Consider the following 20,631-nt stretch of genomic DNA (forward strand, 5'->3'; position numbering starts at 1 on the left):
AGAAAAGCGTCTCCGACATTAAACTTACAGCTTTGGCCTAGTTTTTTGGCAGCTCATTAAGAAATGCCGATGGCCATGACTGAGGCAAAACACGAGTTGGTCTGGCAGGGTGGTTTGAGGTGGGTGTTGAGAGTGCTCGCATGTGAGAAATATTTGTACATTCATTGTTCTTCAATTAATATATTATTTACACCTACACACATTTCAGGCTTTATTAGACAGGAAAGTGGGGAAAGACAATGAAGAGATTCTGTTGTAAAAGCAGGGGGCTGGATTTGAACCCATGTTGCAGCTGTACATACAGTATGCCTTGAAGACAGCTGTGTTAGCTGCTGAACCCCCATAGGACACCCCACATCATTTTAAACCATCTAACTAGGTCTTCTTTCTGGAAGTACAGAAGCCTCGACTCTCATGCAGAACCGAAGAGGCATTAAAAGGTACTTTCAGGAAATTGACATTGAGGCCGAATTAACTTGGTTAAACTTACGTGTGCCGGTGTGAAGTTTGATGGTAAGCTTTGTGGTAAGCTCATCATTTCTACCTCCACTAATCCTTCCTTTTGGATGCAGACACAGAAGAGGCATAAACAAGTACATCTGACTCATTTTCAAAAATCCCAATTATACCAATCTACTATTTAGGCATTGTCAGCTACAAATTAATTCAAAGGGATTCTGACAATCATGCCATTAACAGAACTATGACTCCAATGCTTTTATGGTCCGTGACAAAAACAAACAGCACTACCCAACAAGCAAACTAATTTGAAATACATCTTTTCAACCATAATGGTCTTTCAATGGACTTGGAACCAATACACAAGGTTTAACTAATATAGGCATATGCTCAACTAATACAGAATAAATAATATGCATTGAGTATTAGTTCTATGCAAAAAACATTCACAGTCCCTTCAAAATCTAAAAACATTCCAGGGTATCAAACAGCACAAAAAATTTAAACAAGTAAATGGTTTTGTGTAGTATGTCCTCAATGATTAAGAGCTAACGTTTGGGAAAGGCTTAAAACAAACTAATATTTATTTTGTCAAAGAACACTGAGTTTTTTCCCCTTTTGTTCCCCGGACCATTCCACTGGTTGGACATGTTTTCTCTGTGCTGTTTCTGTTTTGTAACCTTGTTTTGCAGCGTTGCTGTGTGGTGCCTGAACATAGCCTTTCCCCTGATTTTGTTTAGTGTTCACCTGTGTTTCTGCTCACCTGTGTTCAATCAAGCCTATATAGTTCAGTTCTGTTTGTGTAGCCTTTGTGAGGTATTGTTTGTCGTTCCCCATTAATTACAGAGCCTTGATTCCATTTCTTCTAACGATTTAGTCTATTGATATTCCATGTGTTCGACCTTAGATTGTGTATATTAAACCCTGATTTCAAGCCCTGTGATTTTGCCTGTTTGCCGCTCGATTTGATTCCTGGTTTTGATTCCTGACTCTGCCTACCCCTTTTGTCGGAACGGTACACCAAATAAACACCAACGCTCTGCATTTGGAACCAGTGGAACCACTAACAGTTAAAGTACACGTCATAGTAACTGCCCTAACGCTTCAGGGACCATGAAGAACCTCAACTCTTACTAGCGCAACTGGACTGTTTCTGTGGCACTATAAAAAAAATAAAAAAATAAAAAAGAGAAATATATTTTCCTATGAGGCAATCCTCTGAAAACAGAATGAGGCAAATTGCTTGAAAATCAACCTCAGATGGTGTTTTGAAGTCTCCCTTTGGTGAGAAAAGTCAGCTTTAAATACTTTCAAAAGGGAAAAGTGAAATCAAACATCACGACATTGAGGAGGTCGACACGTCTCTGTTGCGGAGATCAGACAGGGGTTGTTTGTCGCGCGGGGGATTCTCAGGTAGCGGCCAGGATGTGCTTAAACTCTTGGCTCCACAGCCTCTTTTCCCTAAAACATGTGTGGTTAAATCATTCACATCACACACATATAACACCATTCATCCCCAGGCACTGTCACACACTATATTCGTTACTGTTTTCAGTAAGATACATTTTCTTGATAGTTGTTTGGTTCGCATCACTGCAGAAAATGAAAGACAAGCTGGACGAAAACTGCTGTTTGGCTAGAAGCGTGCTTTCTACACAAAAGTCATACATCAACATATTTTCATTGTTTTAATCAGCAATTTCCAGGCCCTCCTCACTGACTGTTGAAGCTACAACACTGATCTGGTACACAGCATTGGAGTTCTGCCGAAGCAAGGCATTGAATTAGTTTGGGGATTTGGTGGGCATCACTGATTTACAGCAGGATACGACCCCTATTTAGAATATCATTTGTTTTATGGACATGGATCGTTTTAGACAAGGATAGTCCTGTTCCAGTTCCTGTTTCACTGGCAAAAGCAACTGCCAACTGCCAACCGCCCCACTTCACTGGAGTTTACAGAGAGAGAAAATGAATTCTGATTGCAGAACATTTCAAAATGCAATTGCATGGAATAGTTTCGAAAAGCAACTGCTGTGACAGTCAAAGAAAAGAGGACTGAAACTTTCTGTGCAAATGATATTTTTTTCTCTCTCACTCTCATTTTACAACCAAAATAGCTAGGCAGGCTACAGCACTGCTTTGAGAGTAAGGCAATGCGTTCCAGCACGGTCTCCTGTGGGGGTGGTGGGGGTGGTGGGGGGGGGGGTATCAGTCCATTGCAAGTACATCAAAATAATTCAAATAAAAGTAAAAGAAAATATTGGGCAATTACATCAGAAAACTGCCAGTACATCCCCTCAAAATGCCACTGCGGTTAGACAAGAACCAAGTCGATTCAGTCAATTCAGGCCGCAACAATAGCCAAATGGCTTGATGTGTAGCTGAAGTCTCTCCGTTAATTATATTGGGTGTACACAGTGCATCGTTTGGGGACACAAACTGTTTTTAGAGGGGACCAAACATGCAGGCATAACCGTCAGAAGCCTTGTGAAGGGTCTGTCTGACAGTCAAATGAAAACATAATTGCCTGTTGTGTTCATGCTAAACTACAAGGTAATATACTGCCAAAAGAATAAGACTATTAGGGCTGCTATGCCCATGGAGATGCTAACTAAATTAATAGGGATTGTACTGTACATTATGTAATTATGTTGTTTGTGTGCGCACACTAAGCATTTCCTGTAAACAGAGAATTTATTAATCAACCAATGGATAAGGACTGCATGAAACAGTGATTACATAGATTACATCTCAGGTCTAAGACATTACATTTACAGTGGTTCACTTTACATAGAAAACATCTCAGGTCTAAGACATTACATTTACAGTGAGATTCACTTTGACTCCGGAGGCAGGTCAGAGCCCTGAGACATTTTAATGAGTGTAAAAGACACGTCAGATATTTGGATTGTCTAAAAAGTGACACCATCTCCAGGTCGGCAGGATAGTGAAGCCTGTTACCATCCTGTCACTTTAGTGACCCCTGTTCTGTTTGCTCGTTCACCTTGGTTCCCCTGATGCCAACAATCCCACAAATGACACATTGGAAATACCACAGCTGACCTAGACCCTAAAGCCCAAAGTGAGCGTGAAATACAACAGTGGCATTAGGGGTAATCCACTACAAATTATGATTTCAAATGTAAATTATGTGATTAATCTGTTTAAGCACTGTGTACATGAACTAAATACATACATGAAGATACAGATGGATAGATCTGTCTACCTAGAGCTCAGGTAAATGTTTTAAAAGTGATATAAAATGTCTATATCCAGTATGTGGACACTATATGGCCATGACATGATACTACACAATGTGATTTCACAGATGGAACAGAAGTTATGCTTAACATTTTAAATTACACCCACAGATGGAACAGAAGTTATGCTTAACATTTTATATTGCACCCACAGACAGAACAACATCTTCATTGACAGAAGCTCCATTGTGTTTCTGTGGGGTGGATTACTCCTTTAAACACTGAAGTTCATTTGTTATATTTAGATATTTGTCTCTTTACACTGAAAGCAGGGGGACTTGCATGTAGGGACTGCAAAAACCACACAAACTAGCTGCATAGTTTGAAAAATGGGCATTTTGCATCCATCTATATAAAATCGTGATCTCCCCCATTTAAATGTCATGACTAACATTTGGACAGTGGTAGGAACATTGTCAACGTGAAATCAATGAACTATTCCTTTGACATGATTAATCAGTTAAAACAATATATATATATATATATATATATATATATATATATATATATATATAAATAATAAGATGACAGGGATGGTATCTACATATTTTTAAATACATTCGCAATTTTCAAACTGATTAATCTTTAAATTAATACAATTACTGAAAGCCTTCCTGTCTTCACTCTAGGAACTGGTGATCAAATTTAGATTGCTGCCGAAAAACCCCACTGAATTTTAAAAGCCATGGGATTACCTATTACATTCCCATTTTACCATACTTATGTTACACAGTCATTTGCAGTCAGCTGGGGGGAAAAAAATAACTTACTGGTCTCAGAAATCAGCTGACTGGATAGTCACATCCTTCTTCCAAATAAGATACGCAAAAATAGACGATTGTCACCGTTTGCCCGCTTACAGATTCTGATGAGGCATTTTACTATTAGAATTTTAAGTGTATTGTTTGCAGGGGTGTAAAAAGTACAAAGTAGAAGTACTTGGCTGTGTTCACCAGTTTTGGGAAGTTCCTAAAGAAGGGTTAAATGACCATGTAAACAGAGTAACTCATCAGTTTCCTTAATTGATCATTTACACTCATCCTTTTTATTTAATGGATCACTAGTTAGTTTGGAACTCCCTTTACCTGGTTATTTAGATCTTAATTAGATACTTTCCAAAACTGGTGAACACCACCGAACCCAGTTGAGTACTTTTACTTTGTACTTTTTACACCTCTGTTTGGTAGTTGACATTCAGAGCTGCCTAGTGGATACACCTGTAGAGGCCATCTGGGTCGGGCTGTACAATCTGCCTCAGGCGCAATGCACACAAGTCACACACACAATCCACATGCAGACACATGCTACCACGCATAGTGACAGATGCAGCCACCTGACTAAATCTGCCCGGTTCAACCACCGCAAAATCACCCTAACCATGTGAACGCAGACACCAACCCACATACATCCCAAAATCCCATCACCGTCAAACAATTCAAATCATTTTAATTTCATGGCCACATGGGTACAGGAAGCACCTTATGTGAGCGCTGGCACAGAGCAGTACCTCGCAACTTAGTAAGACAGGCCTGAAATCCGAAAGGACTGGTCACCCCTCTGAGCCTGGGTCCTCTCTAGGTTTCTTCCTAAATTTCAGCCTTCTTAGGGAGTTTTTCCTAGCCAGTGAAATTCAACACTACTGTTGTTTGCTCGTTGGGGTTCAAGGCCGGGTGTTTTGTAAAAGCACTTTGTGACAGCTGCTGATGTAAAAAGGGTTTTATAAATACATTTGATTGAAATGTGATTGAAAGCCACATACTGTCAGCGTGTGAACAAGGCCCAACACTCCCCAATTCCATAACTCCATTGATAACCAAAGCTGCTCAGGGATGACATCTGGAGCTGGTATTTTAGGTCATCAGAGGTGTGTGTCATAAAGCGGTCAAAGTAGCAGCCTGGCCTCCTCCTTCGGGCCTCCCCCTATAAGTCTGGCATTGTGATACAGCGCTATATTTTTTCTACTTCCATTATATTACCTACAACACTTAGCTACATGCTAAAAGACAGAGCTGAGACTGATTACCTCGTGAACAAATCCTCAAAAGACGACCAAATATTTACCTTTTTCTCCACCAGCCAAACTAAAACCGAAAAATTATGCCAACAGATGGATAATTTGAAAAAAGACTGATTTGTTTGTTTACTTTCGTAACAAGTGTGGGACGCCGATATTGAGGATTTATCATTGACAGGGTTAATAGCTAATTCAGCCAAGACAACACACGAAAGCTATGCATGCTTTAACATAAAAATAACCAACTTTGCTTATATGTATCATTACAGAATAAAGGAGAACTATAACAATTGAAAAAATTAACATTGATAAAATGTGAGCTGCAGTCCAGTCACACGGGTCATTGAGGTCTGGCCAGTCTGCCAGTCTCAAATAATAAAGGACTATCCCATTAATAGCCTTTTCATGAATATTACAACAACACTGAAAATGCTTTGACACACTTAAAACCCATAATCACACACCCTCACACAAACAGCCCCAAAGAAACATACACAAAAACCTTGCACAATTGCCTCACAGATAACAAAATGTGATTTTGTGTCAACATTTCTGTCATCCATGTGCATAGGTGTGTTTGCTTCACTTAAGTTAACAAAGAAAACAGAAAGGCAAACATGCATTTTTCAGTACTGTTTTTGATAACTTTGTAATATGCCATCAGGCGGGAGTTGATCAAAGCAGATTGGTTCCTGTGTTGAAGCTGAGCTGTCTAGTGGAACATGACTGATTCCGAACAGTCTCTGATATTATCCTAACATGTTAAAAATAGCACAAGTGTTGTTTTACCATATCCTGGGCTGAGTCACTGCAAACAATCACACAAGAGACAAGATTACAGGACAGGGATTTCAAAAAGAGGTTAACAAAACAGAATTTGGGGATGGCTTCTATCTTGGCGGATTGGTCAGCAGTACTAATACACATAAAGGCAGCTTAGCTGGGCTCATGCTAGGCAGAGAGATCACCAGTGTGTTCCATTTCAGAAAGGGTCCCAGCATTCGTGACACAGAAGACATTGAAGTGACTCAGCGTGCTGCTGCCTCAAGTCCATTGAGAGTTGGTGCGATGAGGCAGGGCCTTAACCACAAATTCCATATCAAAAATTGAGAGAAGAATGTGCTACATCATAAAGAGGAATTCAGTTAAGGGTTAGGAATAATATTTACCACGGTAAAGTTCAGGTTGATTGAGGTCAGGTTGAAAACAGTACACATTCATTACGTTGCCAGTTTTATGACTATGAACCCAAGAGAAAACCTTCCAAAGTTCCAAACAATCCCACGCTGTTACTAAGTTGTATGTGCCATCACACCAAACCAGGGGAAAGGGGTAGTGTCTGTCCCACTCTGAGCAACTGTGACTGTTCTAAATTAATCTGCATGTGTGATGGCTTTAAATCTCCTGAACAGCAAACACACACTCTACAAAGTAATATACAGTATTTTAAACTCAGGCATATCAGGAAAGTCTTCCCTACAGCAGTTTCCCCGACAGTAGAATATAAAGACTAAGTTTACCTGTTCATGAGGGCAGAGAACAATCGACAGTATATCAGGTTTACACACTGCCCAACAAACTGTGACAATGTTCAGTCCCAAAGAATTTATCTTCTGGCCCGAAAAACCTTGCTTACTTACAGTCAAATCACTTTTTTTTGGGGTGGTAAACACATGACCCACAGGGCTGTAGAGGCCCTTTAAGAGGGAAGTCCCTTCCCTGCAGGGGGCCTTGGAGAGAAGGCAAGCGAACTATATCAGCCTCTCCAATCCCCAAGGATGCTGGGATTTATGTTCGTTTAAGAGCGAAGAGACAGGACAAGAGGGATTGATGCTCAGGAGCAGGCCACGGTAGAAATCCCTGCAAGAGTGTAGGAGTGAGAAAGCTTGACTTGCGATTCCTGAACATTTTCACAGTTCCAGAGTTACCGAATCGGTGGGATCGAGGGGGAGACTGTGATAGAGAATGAATGCAAAAAGAGACATGGGGAAAGAGAGAAAGAGCAAAAGACAGGGCAAAACTAACAGTCAAGCTACACAACAGCCATCGACGTGAAGGCAATGCTATGAACCACTGAGGGAACACTTCCTTTGAAATCAATGGAAGCATTAACCTGCCCGTGTTGTGTTGCGCCAATAACAGCATCCAAGGGCAAGAATCATGGTTTGATTAGCACTGGCTGACACACAACACAAAACCACGTCTTGTGAATGGAAACATTGATGGAAAAAATGTGTTGGCTTCTAGTGTAGCGGGTATAGCATCACACAGGCACAAACTAAGGTGCAAGAGGAGGGGAGAGAGTAGGGGGGAGGACGGAGGGAGAGTGACAGATAAAGAGGGGGTGAGAGAAGGAAAAGCACACAAGAATGAAATTTACATTGCAGGAATTAGACAGCGAGAAAGAGGGGAATAGTGAACAGGAGGTAGGATTAAAAATAAAAACTGTCCACTGGTCATATTCTCATTGGCAGATACAGCTAGTGACCCAGATAAACTGGTCCGAAAACCCTTGATAGTTTATCCAAAGTAACCAGGCTCCACAGGCAGTACACCCCTCCTTAGAAACTGTATATTGGAGTCCCAAATGGCACATCGTTAAATTCAATGCTTCACAGCATAACTGCATCATTCGAATCCTTGTCACTGCATTCCTACATTGCCGCTGGTCCATCAATGGGCAATGCCATTTGGTTCAGCACCATCCTGGGTTGTTGGGGTGGAAAGGGTTACGTTACCGAATTGCCCTCTAGCCATGGTGGTTGGCCGGGGAATGCACTCTCCTCCAGGCATGTCGGTTCTCGTAAATACCTCTTAAACAGAGCAGTGTGATAAGAAAAATGCATCTTCATCTTTGCTGGTGTGAACAAATCAATTAGAAACATATAGAAGGGGTAATTCCCCATTAATGTTAGTAGGTTACCAGTAGGTACAGACTTCTGAACTACAATGAACTTATTTCATACAATATGTATTATGAGACATGATATACAAAATCCTAATAACATCCATATGAGACGATACAGTCAGAGACTGTCCTCATAGTACTCAAAACCAGATGAAATACAGACAAGACTATCACAGACACAGAGGCCAGTGTGAACAACAATATCACTGTCACAAAATTACATTGTTGTGGGATGTAATTTAACATTGTCTCTTAGAGGGTTTTCTCTCAAGCCCGCGGTCAACCAACTGAGATATCAAAACAAGAAAGACAGAGATAATAGATCCCCAACACGATAGGATATTTAAACAGTGCGTCTCGAAAACCAACTGCATTTGGGCGACTGCACTGCAGAGCCTCAGGGATATTAAGATGGATTGTGTGAACTGATTAGATGGAGGAGCAGCTCTTGTCAAGGAACACTAAATACTGCTGACTTGCTATTGGATTATCTTCCTTCAATATGCGGGAGCTGATGGCAGAGGTTCCCGTGCCATGTTCGCATTAGCGCCATGTGGGTGTTCTTTTGACAGGGTGGGTGCATGGTAGCCTACAAGCCCACATTAAGCTTAGCAATGGGCTAGCACAGACCAGCGCCAACCAAAGTCCATCCCCAAACCCATTTCTAAAGAACATTCAGGGCCATATCTGGCACATCATTATTTTTGTGCAACCGCTACGGAGGGTGTCACGTTCTGTCTGTTATTATTTTGAACACTGCCAGCGCTGAAGTCATTATAAAGACATTCATTAAAACGACAAACCTAGTGCAAAGAATATTTCTACACTGTATACGAGTATGGCTGTGTTTCAGTGATTGCCAATGACGGAATTAGGGTCTGTTGAGTCAAAGTCATGAGACGTGATGAAGGTTCCCACCCTCCTATGTCTGGGCATGCAAGCTTAACCGCCCAAAAGGGAGCCGGTTTAACCAGATATGTTACATAGTCAAGTTTTCACTTCATGCCACCAAGCCCTACCGCTTAGGGAGTTACGTGAAGTGGGGCGTGTACCACACATTAAATACTTCCTTATTTTTGATTCCCAGCGCGACATGAGATGCCAGGTATAGTAGGAATAAGCCAAGAATTTTTGATAAGAGAGAAAATGTACGGGGTTCAGAAGCTGAATGAAAAACAAAGATCAGGAGGACATTTGCAAATCTCCCTCAGTAACACCAAATCCACACAATTCCTTACTCAAATGATTAAGGTTTTCCCAGGGGCCCACTGCTGTGACCTTTGTTATTCACTTTGATCCCCTAATTGAAATTGCTTGTTTGTGTTGCTCTGGCATCTGCCAAGAAAAAGACAAGATTCTATTTGCTGTCGTCGCTTTACTCTCCTCTTTTGCTCTCAAGGCTGAAAGGAAAACAGTAATTAGTGGAGATCCGGAAATAGAATTCGGGAGGGTGTCGAAAAACGGCCAATTAGAGTGGAATTATTAGGAGCTCAGCAGGAGACTGAAACAATGTCATTGGTCACACCGTCGCCATGTCAGATACAGATTATTAAAAGATTTCAGGAGACTGAAACAATGTCATTGGTCATACCGTCGCCATGTCGGATACAGATTATTAAAAGATTCACTCAGAGACACAAAGAACTAAAGCAATGAAGTCAAGATATAAGACGGTTTCAATTCAGAATCCAATCAATAGTTTTTGGCTGTCAAGATATTCTCCCCTCTTCCCACTAGGACTAGCCGAAGTCAAATTAATCTTGTTTCGCAACATCAGTGCCTGTTAATTTAAAGAAACCTTCTTAAGCGCTACTCCATCATGCCTGAATGTATTCAAGTGGGACTCAATGTCACAAAGAAGGGAACACTGTCTCCTGCTGAAGCTCGAAACAGTCGGTTAATTCCATGGTCAGGGCATTTGAGAAATGCATTAGCGCTGGCATGCAATTGCCTCCTTGCAAACAAGCAGCAGGAGTCGTCATGAAGACGAGAGTGACGGATCCGTGACCTGCCATGGATATTCACGTTCTGCCTGCCAAAGGATACATCCCAAAAAGGACCTCTCTGTGCCACATTGTTTCCTGAAAAATACCAGACCATTCTTGTGTTGTAATACCACAACACTAAGCACAGACTGAACTCATACATTATTTACCATTCATTTCCATTGTGCACAGGATCATCTGAAAAACAACCAAAACAAAATAACATTTGTTGAGTCACAAGCTTGATGTGACGACAGAAAATACTTAACTTCTGATTAATATAAAATATGAATAATAATGTGTCCAAATAGTTATGGTTAACTAAAATTGAGAAACTGTACAGAAATGGTTCACCCGACATGAGAATGCCCTCAAATTAAAGCTGAGCATGCACTTTAATTAGATTTTTTCACAGCCCCCAAAAAGTCTACAATAAATGTTGATTACCAAATATTTAAGGACCTCAATGTACACAGAGGAGGTGATTCATGCTGCTCTAACGCCTACCTCTCAATTAACTAGTGCTATTTTTCTGAGGCACAAATTTCCCCTAAACTTAGTGTCTTTATGGGCAGCTCATTACTACACTTATTGACTGGCATGACAGCGATATTCAAACATTAATTGGAGTATCAGAACCAGAGCATTGGTGCATTGCTGACAGATTGTGTAATTACCACTCATGGATACAGCTTGTGTACTATTAAAGCCCAATCTGTCCTCATTTTTTTTTTAGAGACTCCACAGGCCGTAACTTGCCATTTGTCAGCTGAGGTGCTGTGTGAAGCCAAGCAACCATGGTGAATCTCCCTGAGTTTAAGTAAAATAATGGCTACACAACGTTTTTCCCTCAGACAAATTGTTTTTAAAGTGACTGATGTCACTACTTTCAGGAACACATGTAATGGAAAATTACAGAGAGTTTTTGAACACAGTCCGGTGTCATTACAGACGAAGTCCAACTAAGAACAGAGACATTTCCAGAAACCTGCTCAGTATTTCTCCAAAGCTTTTAATCTTTACCATTCACTCACAACGGGGACTAGTCCATATTGACATGTAGTGAGCTGTAGTTAAGCACTGTGAGGGATGTTCACAGTCAGTGGTCACAACATGATTAAACTCCAAAGTCAAGCAAGGTGACCAATCTCAAATGGCTTTTCAGCTTAAAGGCCCAGTGCAGTCAAACATTTTCTTTTCCTTATTTTTTTATGATATGTTTATGATATTTCTACACAATTGTGATGGGACTTATCTGTAAAGTTCCCTGCTGCTTTCATTCGTATTTTTTTATGCCTGGAATTTAAGCCTGTCCAATGTCTGTCCATATTTTTCATTGACAGGGCATATTACACACATCTCTATCAAAATGACATCAAGAGCCAAAACACAACCTATTCTGTGAGGCAACATGTGACTAATCCCCCTGTTAAAGTTAATAAACTCATACTTGTACTGGTGTTCATCTCTCTGTAGGAGAGGAAACCTAGCCAGAGTTGGGGAATAAATGCCACAACCGTAGAGGTGATTTCATATTGTTAGGGAGCAAAATGGAATCAGGCTAACATTCTGACGAACTACTGATCAATAAAACATTCTGATCAACACAAATGCACACATTTTATTACTGCATACGCGCATTTCACCGTGTAGTAGTTCCTTACCGGAAACATTCAAATACATGCAAGATCGCAACAATGGAAATTCACTAGCTCCTTTCGGGGTTTTGTTAACTCAGCGTCACTAGTCTCTCACGGAAACAAAAACATCCGACCTAGCTTTGGTACACGTTTTCCATCTCCTATTGACATTGGTCCAAGCATTTGGGGTGGACAGGAAGTAACTGGTTGCTTAATCTCTTGGTTTTCAAACTTCTGGTTCAAGTACACATTGGCCCACATGTTATAAGTACAAACACAGGCAAACTTCTGTTAAGTGTACATAAGCCTTAGGATATGATATTGAATGTCTTCAAAACCACAGGCCTGTCCTTCTGTCATTTTGAAACAAGACTCGGCAGCAAGGGGAGGTTGTCCATGGGTGATGGCAGCCATCCCTTAGAGATATAATTACCATGTTGGTCTCATTATATGCAGTCATGCTCATCGATAAGTCATCATCGAATAAATCGTCGGTTGAATGCAGCAGGGAGCCAGAGAGAACCTTGATTTTAAGTGATGCTACTCCTGAAACATGCTCTGTAGACACGACATCACTGTCTATTTCACTTGGTCTACTGTAAGTGTTGGTATTTAGATTGTTTTGATTGAACTGTGCTACATTATCTAACAGAAGTAGCACATGTGGTTGATACATAGGCCCATTAAACAGAAGGTTGCCTGTATGTGCCATTATAGTAATTATTTTGGTTGGGGGTGGTCATCTTTGATATTACAAATATAAAACATCAGATTTGAAAAAATAACCATCTTTTTTCCCTAGATGCATTTATTATCTTATTAAAAAGCTATTTTATCCATCCCTACCCTTGCCTCCCCAATTGACGAAAGATAATGGGCCATAATACTTTCATAATGGGCCATAATGGTTACATACTCTATGCTTGTAATATTGCTATTTATAGCCAGCAGTTGGTACAGTCTCTGTACTTAAATAATTCTCCCTAAATTCCAAAAAATGCAGGATAGTATATTAGCCTTTTTCCATTCCTTCTTGTAATTCCCTTCATTCTGCCGTAGTGTCTCACAATGGATTAGAACCTCTTCCTCAGCAATGTTTCTGCCCTAATTGCTCCAAAAATAAACACCTTCCCAGACAGCACAATGATATCTCCAATGTGACTATTCCCACAAATCCCCCAGCATTGCAGTGAGGAGATTTTATGACTAACAACTAAACTAGCCTAACAACCCAACCTATCAATGACTTCACTCCAGTATCAAGTCACATTACTTGTGTCTACAATCAGGATTGCTGGAACACTGACCATTTTGGAAATGTTAGCGAATGTTTGATTCCACAGTGCTTCACACAGCTGCAGAAAGTTCTATATCTGCTGACTGGCACTTCTCAATGGACATTTTTACATTTTAGTCATTTATCTGATGCCCTTCTCCAAAACGACTTAGATCCAATATTAATTGAATACATTCATATTTTTTATTCTCAATATGCAGTGATGAAATTCAAGAGAACTTTCCAGTAGGGTGACAATACCTTGAAATTCACTGATAACTAAGTTCTCTTCGTAAGCAAAAATCTCGGACTATCCAGATAGGACTCTCCAACATGTACATGGATTTCCTGCCCGGTCACCTTAGTGTGTACTAAACTCTTTGTAAACGATGTCTATGCCTGTGTCTGTTTCAATGTGATACAGGCTGTTGTACAGTGAATGTGGCTGTGTCTGTTTCAATATGATACAGGCTGTTGTACAGTGAATGTGGCTGTGTCTGATTCAATGTGATACAGGCTGTTGTACAGTGAATGTGGCTGTGTCTGATTCAATGTGATACAGGCTGTTGTACAGTGAATGTGGCTGTGTCTGTTTCAATGTGATACAGGCTGTTGTACAGTGAATGTGGCTGTGTCTGTTTCAATGTGTTAGCATCTGTAAAAAGTGAATGCACCTGTTTCAATTAGTTACAGTTTTGCTTGAGTGAATTTGCATGGCTGTTTATGCGCATGTCTTATGTGCATGAACATAAGATATGAGACTGTACCCCCCCCCCCCCCAATGGATTTCGTAAGATATATTTCGTGCAGTAAAATAACGTTAGTCGTTAGACAGGCGCACTACCCACTGCTTCAGTGAGGAACCTGTAACCAGTCTTGGCGAGTGGTGTTGTCACAACATAAATATGTTTGAAGTGATTTTCTTTGTAATCCTAACCCAAACCATAACCCTAACCTTAACCCCAGTGCTGTGATACCTTTCTCAATATATTTATTTAAATGTTTTAACAATCTGCATTTTAGAGAATCTATATTGGGAATGTACCTTCTGGACACTAGATGAAGTCAGTATAGTTGAGGGTCTTTCATTTAGAGAAAAATTCCACTATTCACAGATTGTTGCAAAATCACAGGTCTTACATCATATTACTTCTTACTATTCTGAGTTGGTAACCTGCATTCTATTGCATGACATAAGTATTTGATAAATCAGAAAAGCAGAACTTAATATTTGGTACAGAAACCTTTGTTTGCAATTACAGAGATCATACATTTCCTGTAGTTCTTGACCAGGTTGAGACACACTGCAGCAGGGATTTTGGCCCCCTCCTCCATACAGACCTTCTCCAGATCCTTCAGTACCTATGATAAAAATTACAGACTTCTACATGCTTTGTAAGTGGGAAAACCTGTAAAATCGGCAGTGTATCAAATACATGTTCTCCCCACTGTAACAGGAATAAGGCATCTTAGGGGATTTTCAAATTCACAACCAAAATGAATGGCACAGGTATGATAACTCTGAAAACTGGGATAAGTGAGAAACCAATTATAGATCACGTAAAACCTTTTGCAGATGCTCAAACTGACCTTTGTCAGGAATGGCCCATACAGTGAGTGAGTACAGGGACAGTGCACCTGAACACCCCAGGCCAGTGTTTAAGAATGACTGATTACAACACTTGTTATTCACCACAGTTATTCGACAGCATTAGAGGGTGAACTCTGTAGCCTTTGCTCTTATGAAAATACCACCTACAAAAAAAAACTAACATCAGCACCAGCTTGCCTGAGCGGGTGTTTGCAACTCAACCAGAAATACGGCAATCTGTCGACTGCTTTGAGTCTCCCCAAAGGGCTAAGAGCAGACAGAAATAATAACGGCAAAGACTACTGTGGACTTGCCAACATCATCTGGTTATGAATCCATCTTATTAAACCGCAGGGGAAATGTATATCTACCCCCCCTCCTCAAATACAACACATTATGTGAGAGACAAGGGGCCACACAATGTTGATGAATGGACTTATGGCAGGCAAAAAATGTCATTATGTTGTCAAATATGTACCTTCTGAGTATTTTCATTCAAGATCTCAGTGGGATGTAATGTCAAATGACAGATACATAAAAATTAATACAACTACAGATTACTTGCTAGAAAGATGTAAGAGGTACTATGTGGAACCCAGTGTAAGTAGTTATGGATGAGAGTTCTACAGTACATTACACTAGTAATGGATCCCTAGAAAAGGTCATAGAAATGTATGAAACAAAATAATTGAATAAATGTAACAGCAGCATAATGGAGCAAGATATTCTCTTTTTTTCAGTTCTTAAAGATCATCAGATATTGACTGTATTATATCCCATGTTTGAGGGATATTTCAGTAGCAGGTTAGACCTAATTTTCCACTTCCTTTTAGTTCTGAAACTTCATCCAGATAATTGTTATAGTCTAAGTTCAATTTCTACAACTGATTTGGCTGTCGAGTTGTGCATGAGACGTAATGTAAAACATCCCCACAATAAACTGCACAACCATCTCATGTCATTGAGGTCAGTAAAGGCAATTAGTACTTACATGCAAAAACCCTTATGCATTTCCACCACAATGATCATAAATGCTTGTGAATCAAACTGCTTACTTCCTGCTTTGCCTGTCATAGGTGTGCAATGTATACAATGTCAAGCTTAATGAACAACCTCACAAAACAACCAAGCAATATGTGGCATTAGCTAGCTTAGTAACTTCTCTTAGTACCGAGTTTTATCAGTAAAATGTCAATACTAGCTATAATTAAAGGCTGTGGCACACAGTCGACCACTTGTCGCTTGTCTCACCTCGGATCACTAAAGCCCACCACACATCTACAAGCAAAAATGGATGCCAGAAGCCTCAGCCACTTGGAAGAGAATGCTTGAGGGTGCATTGGCCCAAAGTGTCATTTTTACATTGAAGGTGATTTGGGATCAAACTTTGGTTGTCAAGCAGAGGGTGATTTGGGATCAAACTTGGTAGTTCAAATGGGAAGAGATTCCAAGAAGACATGACAGCAACCCCCGGTGACTTTACTGTCAAGCATAACCACAACACTGAAGAAAGTTAACCACTTCTCCAGTCAGCTCAGCTCAGCGCCCCCCCTCCCCCCCGCACCATCACTTGTCAACACTGGTGGGGGGTTAGAAAGCACTCACACCCTAAAGTCCTAGAAAGTTGGTATAAGCCTATATGCTATAGACATTTCAACACCAGGGTTGCCCAACCCTGTCAATGGAGAATTTCTGGGCTGTACGTTTTCCCTTCAAACCCATTTGTGACTGAACTGTTTTAGCTTTCATCCTGCTAATTATTAGCAACAGATGTGCTAAATTTGAGTTGAAGAGAAAACAGTGTCTCTCCAGGAACAGGGTTTGCCAGCACTGATCTACATAAAGATGTCACTGCAGACAGCTCCATCAGCAGACCTGAATGGCTGACAGGATAATATAGAACCCATCCTCTTACCAACAGTAATTTGTAGTGATGGGCATTCCTAGTCTTTTTGGTCAGCCAGATCGCTCCGTTCAACTGAGCTGGTTCGTTTGGCTTCTAATCAGCTCTTTATTTAAAATGCTTAAAATAACTCAAAAATTATTTAAAAAAGGGAGAAAAGTAGGCTAATATTATTTTAGAGCGTGAAATGCACGTTAAAAAAGGTTAAATCTTACCTGTCATAAGTATTAGATCACCTGATGTTTTTTTTTACTGACGTAACTGGAAATATGCACGTGGAACACTGCGACGTGCTCTCCCCAGTATTTATTGATTCTGCAGTGCGGATATAAGCATTGAATACGTTTCAGCCTTATTTGCAAATAACCGTTGTTTGAGTTAAAAATTAAGAAAATAAAGTAGACAAATGAATGTTTCTTTTCACCAATGCCATTCAGCTCCCAACGTTCAAGAGAGTGCCGTTCGTTCGCGAACAACGTATCTCTAGTCATTTGTTGATTATAATCAGCCTTGTGAAATGCAGTTGACCAAAAAGTGCTCCCTCACAAACAGTCTGACAGCTCTTATACAAACAAGGCTTAATCCTATTTTAGTTTTTTGCTTTATAATGTAGAAATTGTAATCCTTAAATCACATTTTGAGGCACTGGGCCTTTAATTGTTTGACAGACCTAGGCTTTAGAAAACCATTTTTTTCTTGAGTCCCCCACAAGGAGCAATTTCTCAATACACTGACGCTTTTAATTCCTTGAGGTCCCCTATTAGCCAGATAATTAACGTTATGCACAGCAACAAAAACTGACAAGCCCACTGGGCTAATAAATAACCAAACCATGGGCAATTTTCCATAGGTTACTGTACAGTCATTTATCTCCTAACTGTGCCTTTAACTGACCTTTCTTCATTTCATTCTACAACGCGGGAAAGGGCCAGTGATACAAACTTGTCCGGCATTGCAGATTTCTGTCCGTTAAATAGACCAATTCCAAACCAACATTAAAGCGCCTCGTGCCAATAATATGGTCAATAATGTTAATTCTACATGGAACCATTATGTCGGTTACCATCGGAAAAACATCACGACAGAATAGCCTAGATCCGGTCCTTGCGCAATCGTCTATTTTTATCAACAGAAAAAGTAGTATAACATTTTCCAACGGATCTTACCACTTGCATTCTTCCCGCATATGAGGTGCTGGTAGGGCTGCAGAAGACCCCAAATCTCTGAGTCATTGTTGATGGCCTGTTCCAAGGACTCAAGAGTAAATTTGGGGATGCCGTTGTCCTTCTCCACAAGCGCGCTCCGATGTAATCGGCAGAATACCTCCCGGAACAGGCTCTCCACGCAGGCGGTTAGGTATATGGCTGCGTGCTCGTGGACCCGGAGTGCCACCCGACTGTCAACCATCCACTTGAAAAACTTTCCCACGGAGAAAACCAGCCCGCACCGCGCCGACTTTCCCCGGCTGAACTTATCCCCAGTGCTCATGTTGTAAAGCGACAGTGCGCTGAGCGCGGCGGTGATGCAGTTGACAGAGATGGTCCAGGAGAGAACCATCTTGATGGCGCTTTGGATCTCCTGTTTGGTGCACTTAGCGTAGCGCAGGCTGAGCCGCTGAGCCTCCCGTGCGACCCTCACCAACGCCCGGCTGACCAGAGTCGAAAGCTTGTCTAGGACCTCTCGGGACGGGTTCCCGACACATAGCTCTTCTTCCTTCCTGAGTGCGCACTCCACCTCGCCGAGGCTCCATGGCACGTCCTCCAGCTCGGGAAGCTTGGCGCACTGGCCGGAGCACTCCAAGATCTCCGTGTCTTCCGCCAGAACGGTGTTAACCGTGTCCAAGCTGTTGTGTCGACTGTGCATAGATTCGGTCAGATGCCAATAGTTGCCCCCATGCGCGTATGACAGATGCGTGTCCGAGCAGCACAGCGACACGCTGGACGACCTGAAGGAGTCCGCGGCTCCACCATAACCGGAATCGAGCGTTAAATCCTCCAGCGTCCTCACAGCTGTCTTACCCTTGCCTGCCATGGCTGCACCGCATACTGTAGGTCTGCTTTTTCAATAAATGCCACAAATCCGTTCCCCCTGTGGCAGCTATTCCAGTGTCGCTGGATTTGTGAGTTATATTCTGCAACTTAAAATCCCCTTATATTAAGTCACTGGTCTAACCAGTTTCCGCCTTTTTGCGTTAACTGGAAATATATAATGAAACTGCTCTTTCCCCAACTTGTTAATACATAACCGTAGAGCGCTCGAATTCACAAGGCTCACGGCGTCAAGCGCAGAAGACTAGTGCGTGGAGGGGAGGAGGGGCGACGGTCCGTGTACTTTTTGACCAATGGTTTCTCGAACGGTAAAAAAAAAAGAATCACTTGCAGACAACAAAAAGGAATTGGCTTGATTGTTCTGATTATACATGTCAACAATGTGTAACATGTACATTACAAAAAGAAAATAGTTTAATGATTTTGTAGGCTATATTAACACAGTCATGCGAAAAAGTAGGTGCACGCCCTGTTTTTATTTTTATTTTATATTTTGTAATTTTTTGTTGTTAAATTCCAACCATATTAATTGATATAGTTAACTCAATTGAACAACTTTGAAACAATGTATGCAATAAAAATGAACAGAAATGCAATTTCCTTCTGAGGACAGAACTAGTACATCTATAACTTAGCATCACACAAAATGGCTAACATTGGAGTCAGGTGCACCAAAACAGGTGCAAATGATCATAAAAACATTAGAGTAATTTGGGTCTAAACTTCCATTAAGATCTGAAACTTGGTCTGGTGATAACGACACAGGTGTCTGGTAACACATCAAAAAGAACAAAATCTAAAAACCTATCCAAGGATTTCAGAAGAAAGATTACAGATGCCAATAAGTCTGGAAGGGGTTACAAAGCCATTTTCAAGCAATCCAAAGTAAATAATTCCACTGTCTGACAGATCACCCACAAATGGAGAAGGTTCCAGACCAATCTAGATAGGACAGGTCGTCCCACAAAATTGCTATTAGTAGTCCCTAAGAACATGTGGGTAACATCAAGGACTGACAGACGTCGAAGTATGTGTCAACTTTCAAAAAGAGATTTCACAAATTTGGACTACACAGGAGATCGGGAAGAAACCTCTGCTCCTTGTGGACTGGTTTGAGAACTGCTGTGCTAGCTGAATTTTATGTAAATATTATTTTCTGTATGCGAATTAAACGAACCAAGGCTTGGGCCCCAGGAAGTAATATTAAATGACCACCTCTTGACAAAGGAGACATTTCAAAGGAATAAATATTTGAATCCCTAAAGATTGTCCTGATCACAGTAGTGACAAATATTGATCAACGTCTTGAAATTCAAATCTACTGTCCCCCAGGCACCAATACTGCAGATTACATTTTTTAATCAGAAAGAAGGAAAGGAAGAGTTCATTTAATTCTAAGCAACCTGACAACCCCCAAAGTATAGATTTCAAGATGCTGTTTTATCTGTTTAGCTTGTGACAAGAAGAGAATTGAGGAACTTATTGTTGTTAGAGCTTTAATTTAGATTTGGAAAACAGGTTCTTAATGATTCCCAATTTACCAG

The 20,631-nt window shown here is 40.8% G+C and overlaps 1 protein-coding gene across 5 annotated transcripts in view; it reads right to left on the minus strand.

The window, feature by feature from the left end:
* Positions 1–19,340, minus strand: part of LOC105027830 (ankyrin repeat and BTB/POZ domain-containing protein BTBD11-A) — a 121,852-nt gene extending 102,512 nt beyond the window's left edge. For 3 of the 5 annotated variants that reach the window (XM_010900119.5, XM_020042965.3, XM_020042964.3), the window contains exon 1: positions 18,206–19,340. In XM_010900119.5, the coding sequence (XP_010898421.1) occupies positions 18,206–19,070 (865 nt within the window). In that variant the 5' untranslated portion in view covers positions 19,071–19,340. Of the gene's footprint in view, positions 1–17,254; positions 17,319–18,205 lie in introns of those variants that run through there. The other 2 variants (XM_020042966.3, XM_020042967.3) reach the window with 2 other exon arrangements.
* Between the last annotated feature and the right edge of the window lie 1,291 nt (positions 19,341–20,631).

This window comes from Esox lucius, chromosome 23, assembly GCF_011004845.1.
Source record: "Esox lucius isolate fEsoLuc1 chromosome 23, fEsoLuc1.pri, whole genome shotgun sequence".
Taxonomy (NCBI): Eukaryota; Metazoa; Chordata; class Actinopteri; order Esociformes; family Esocidae; genus Esox; species Esox lucius.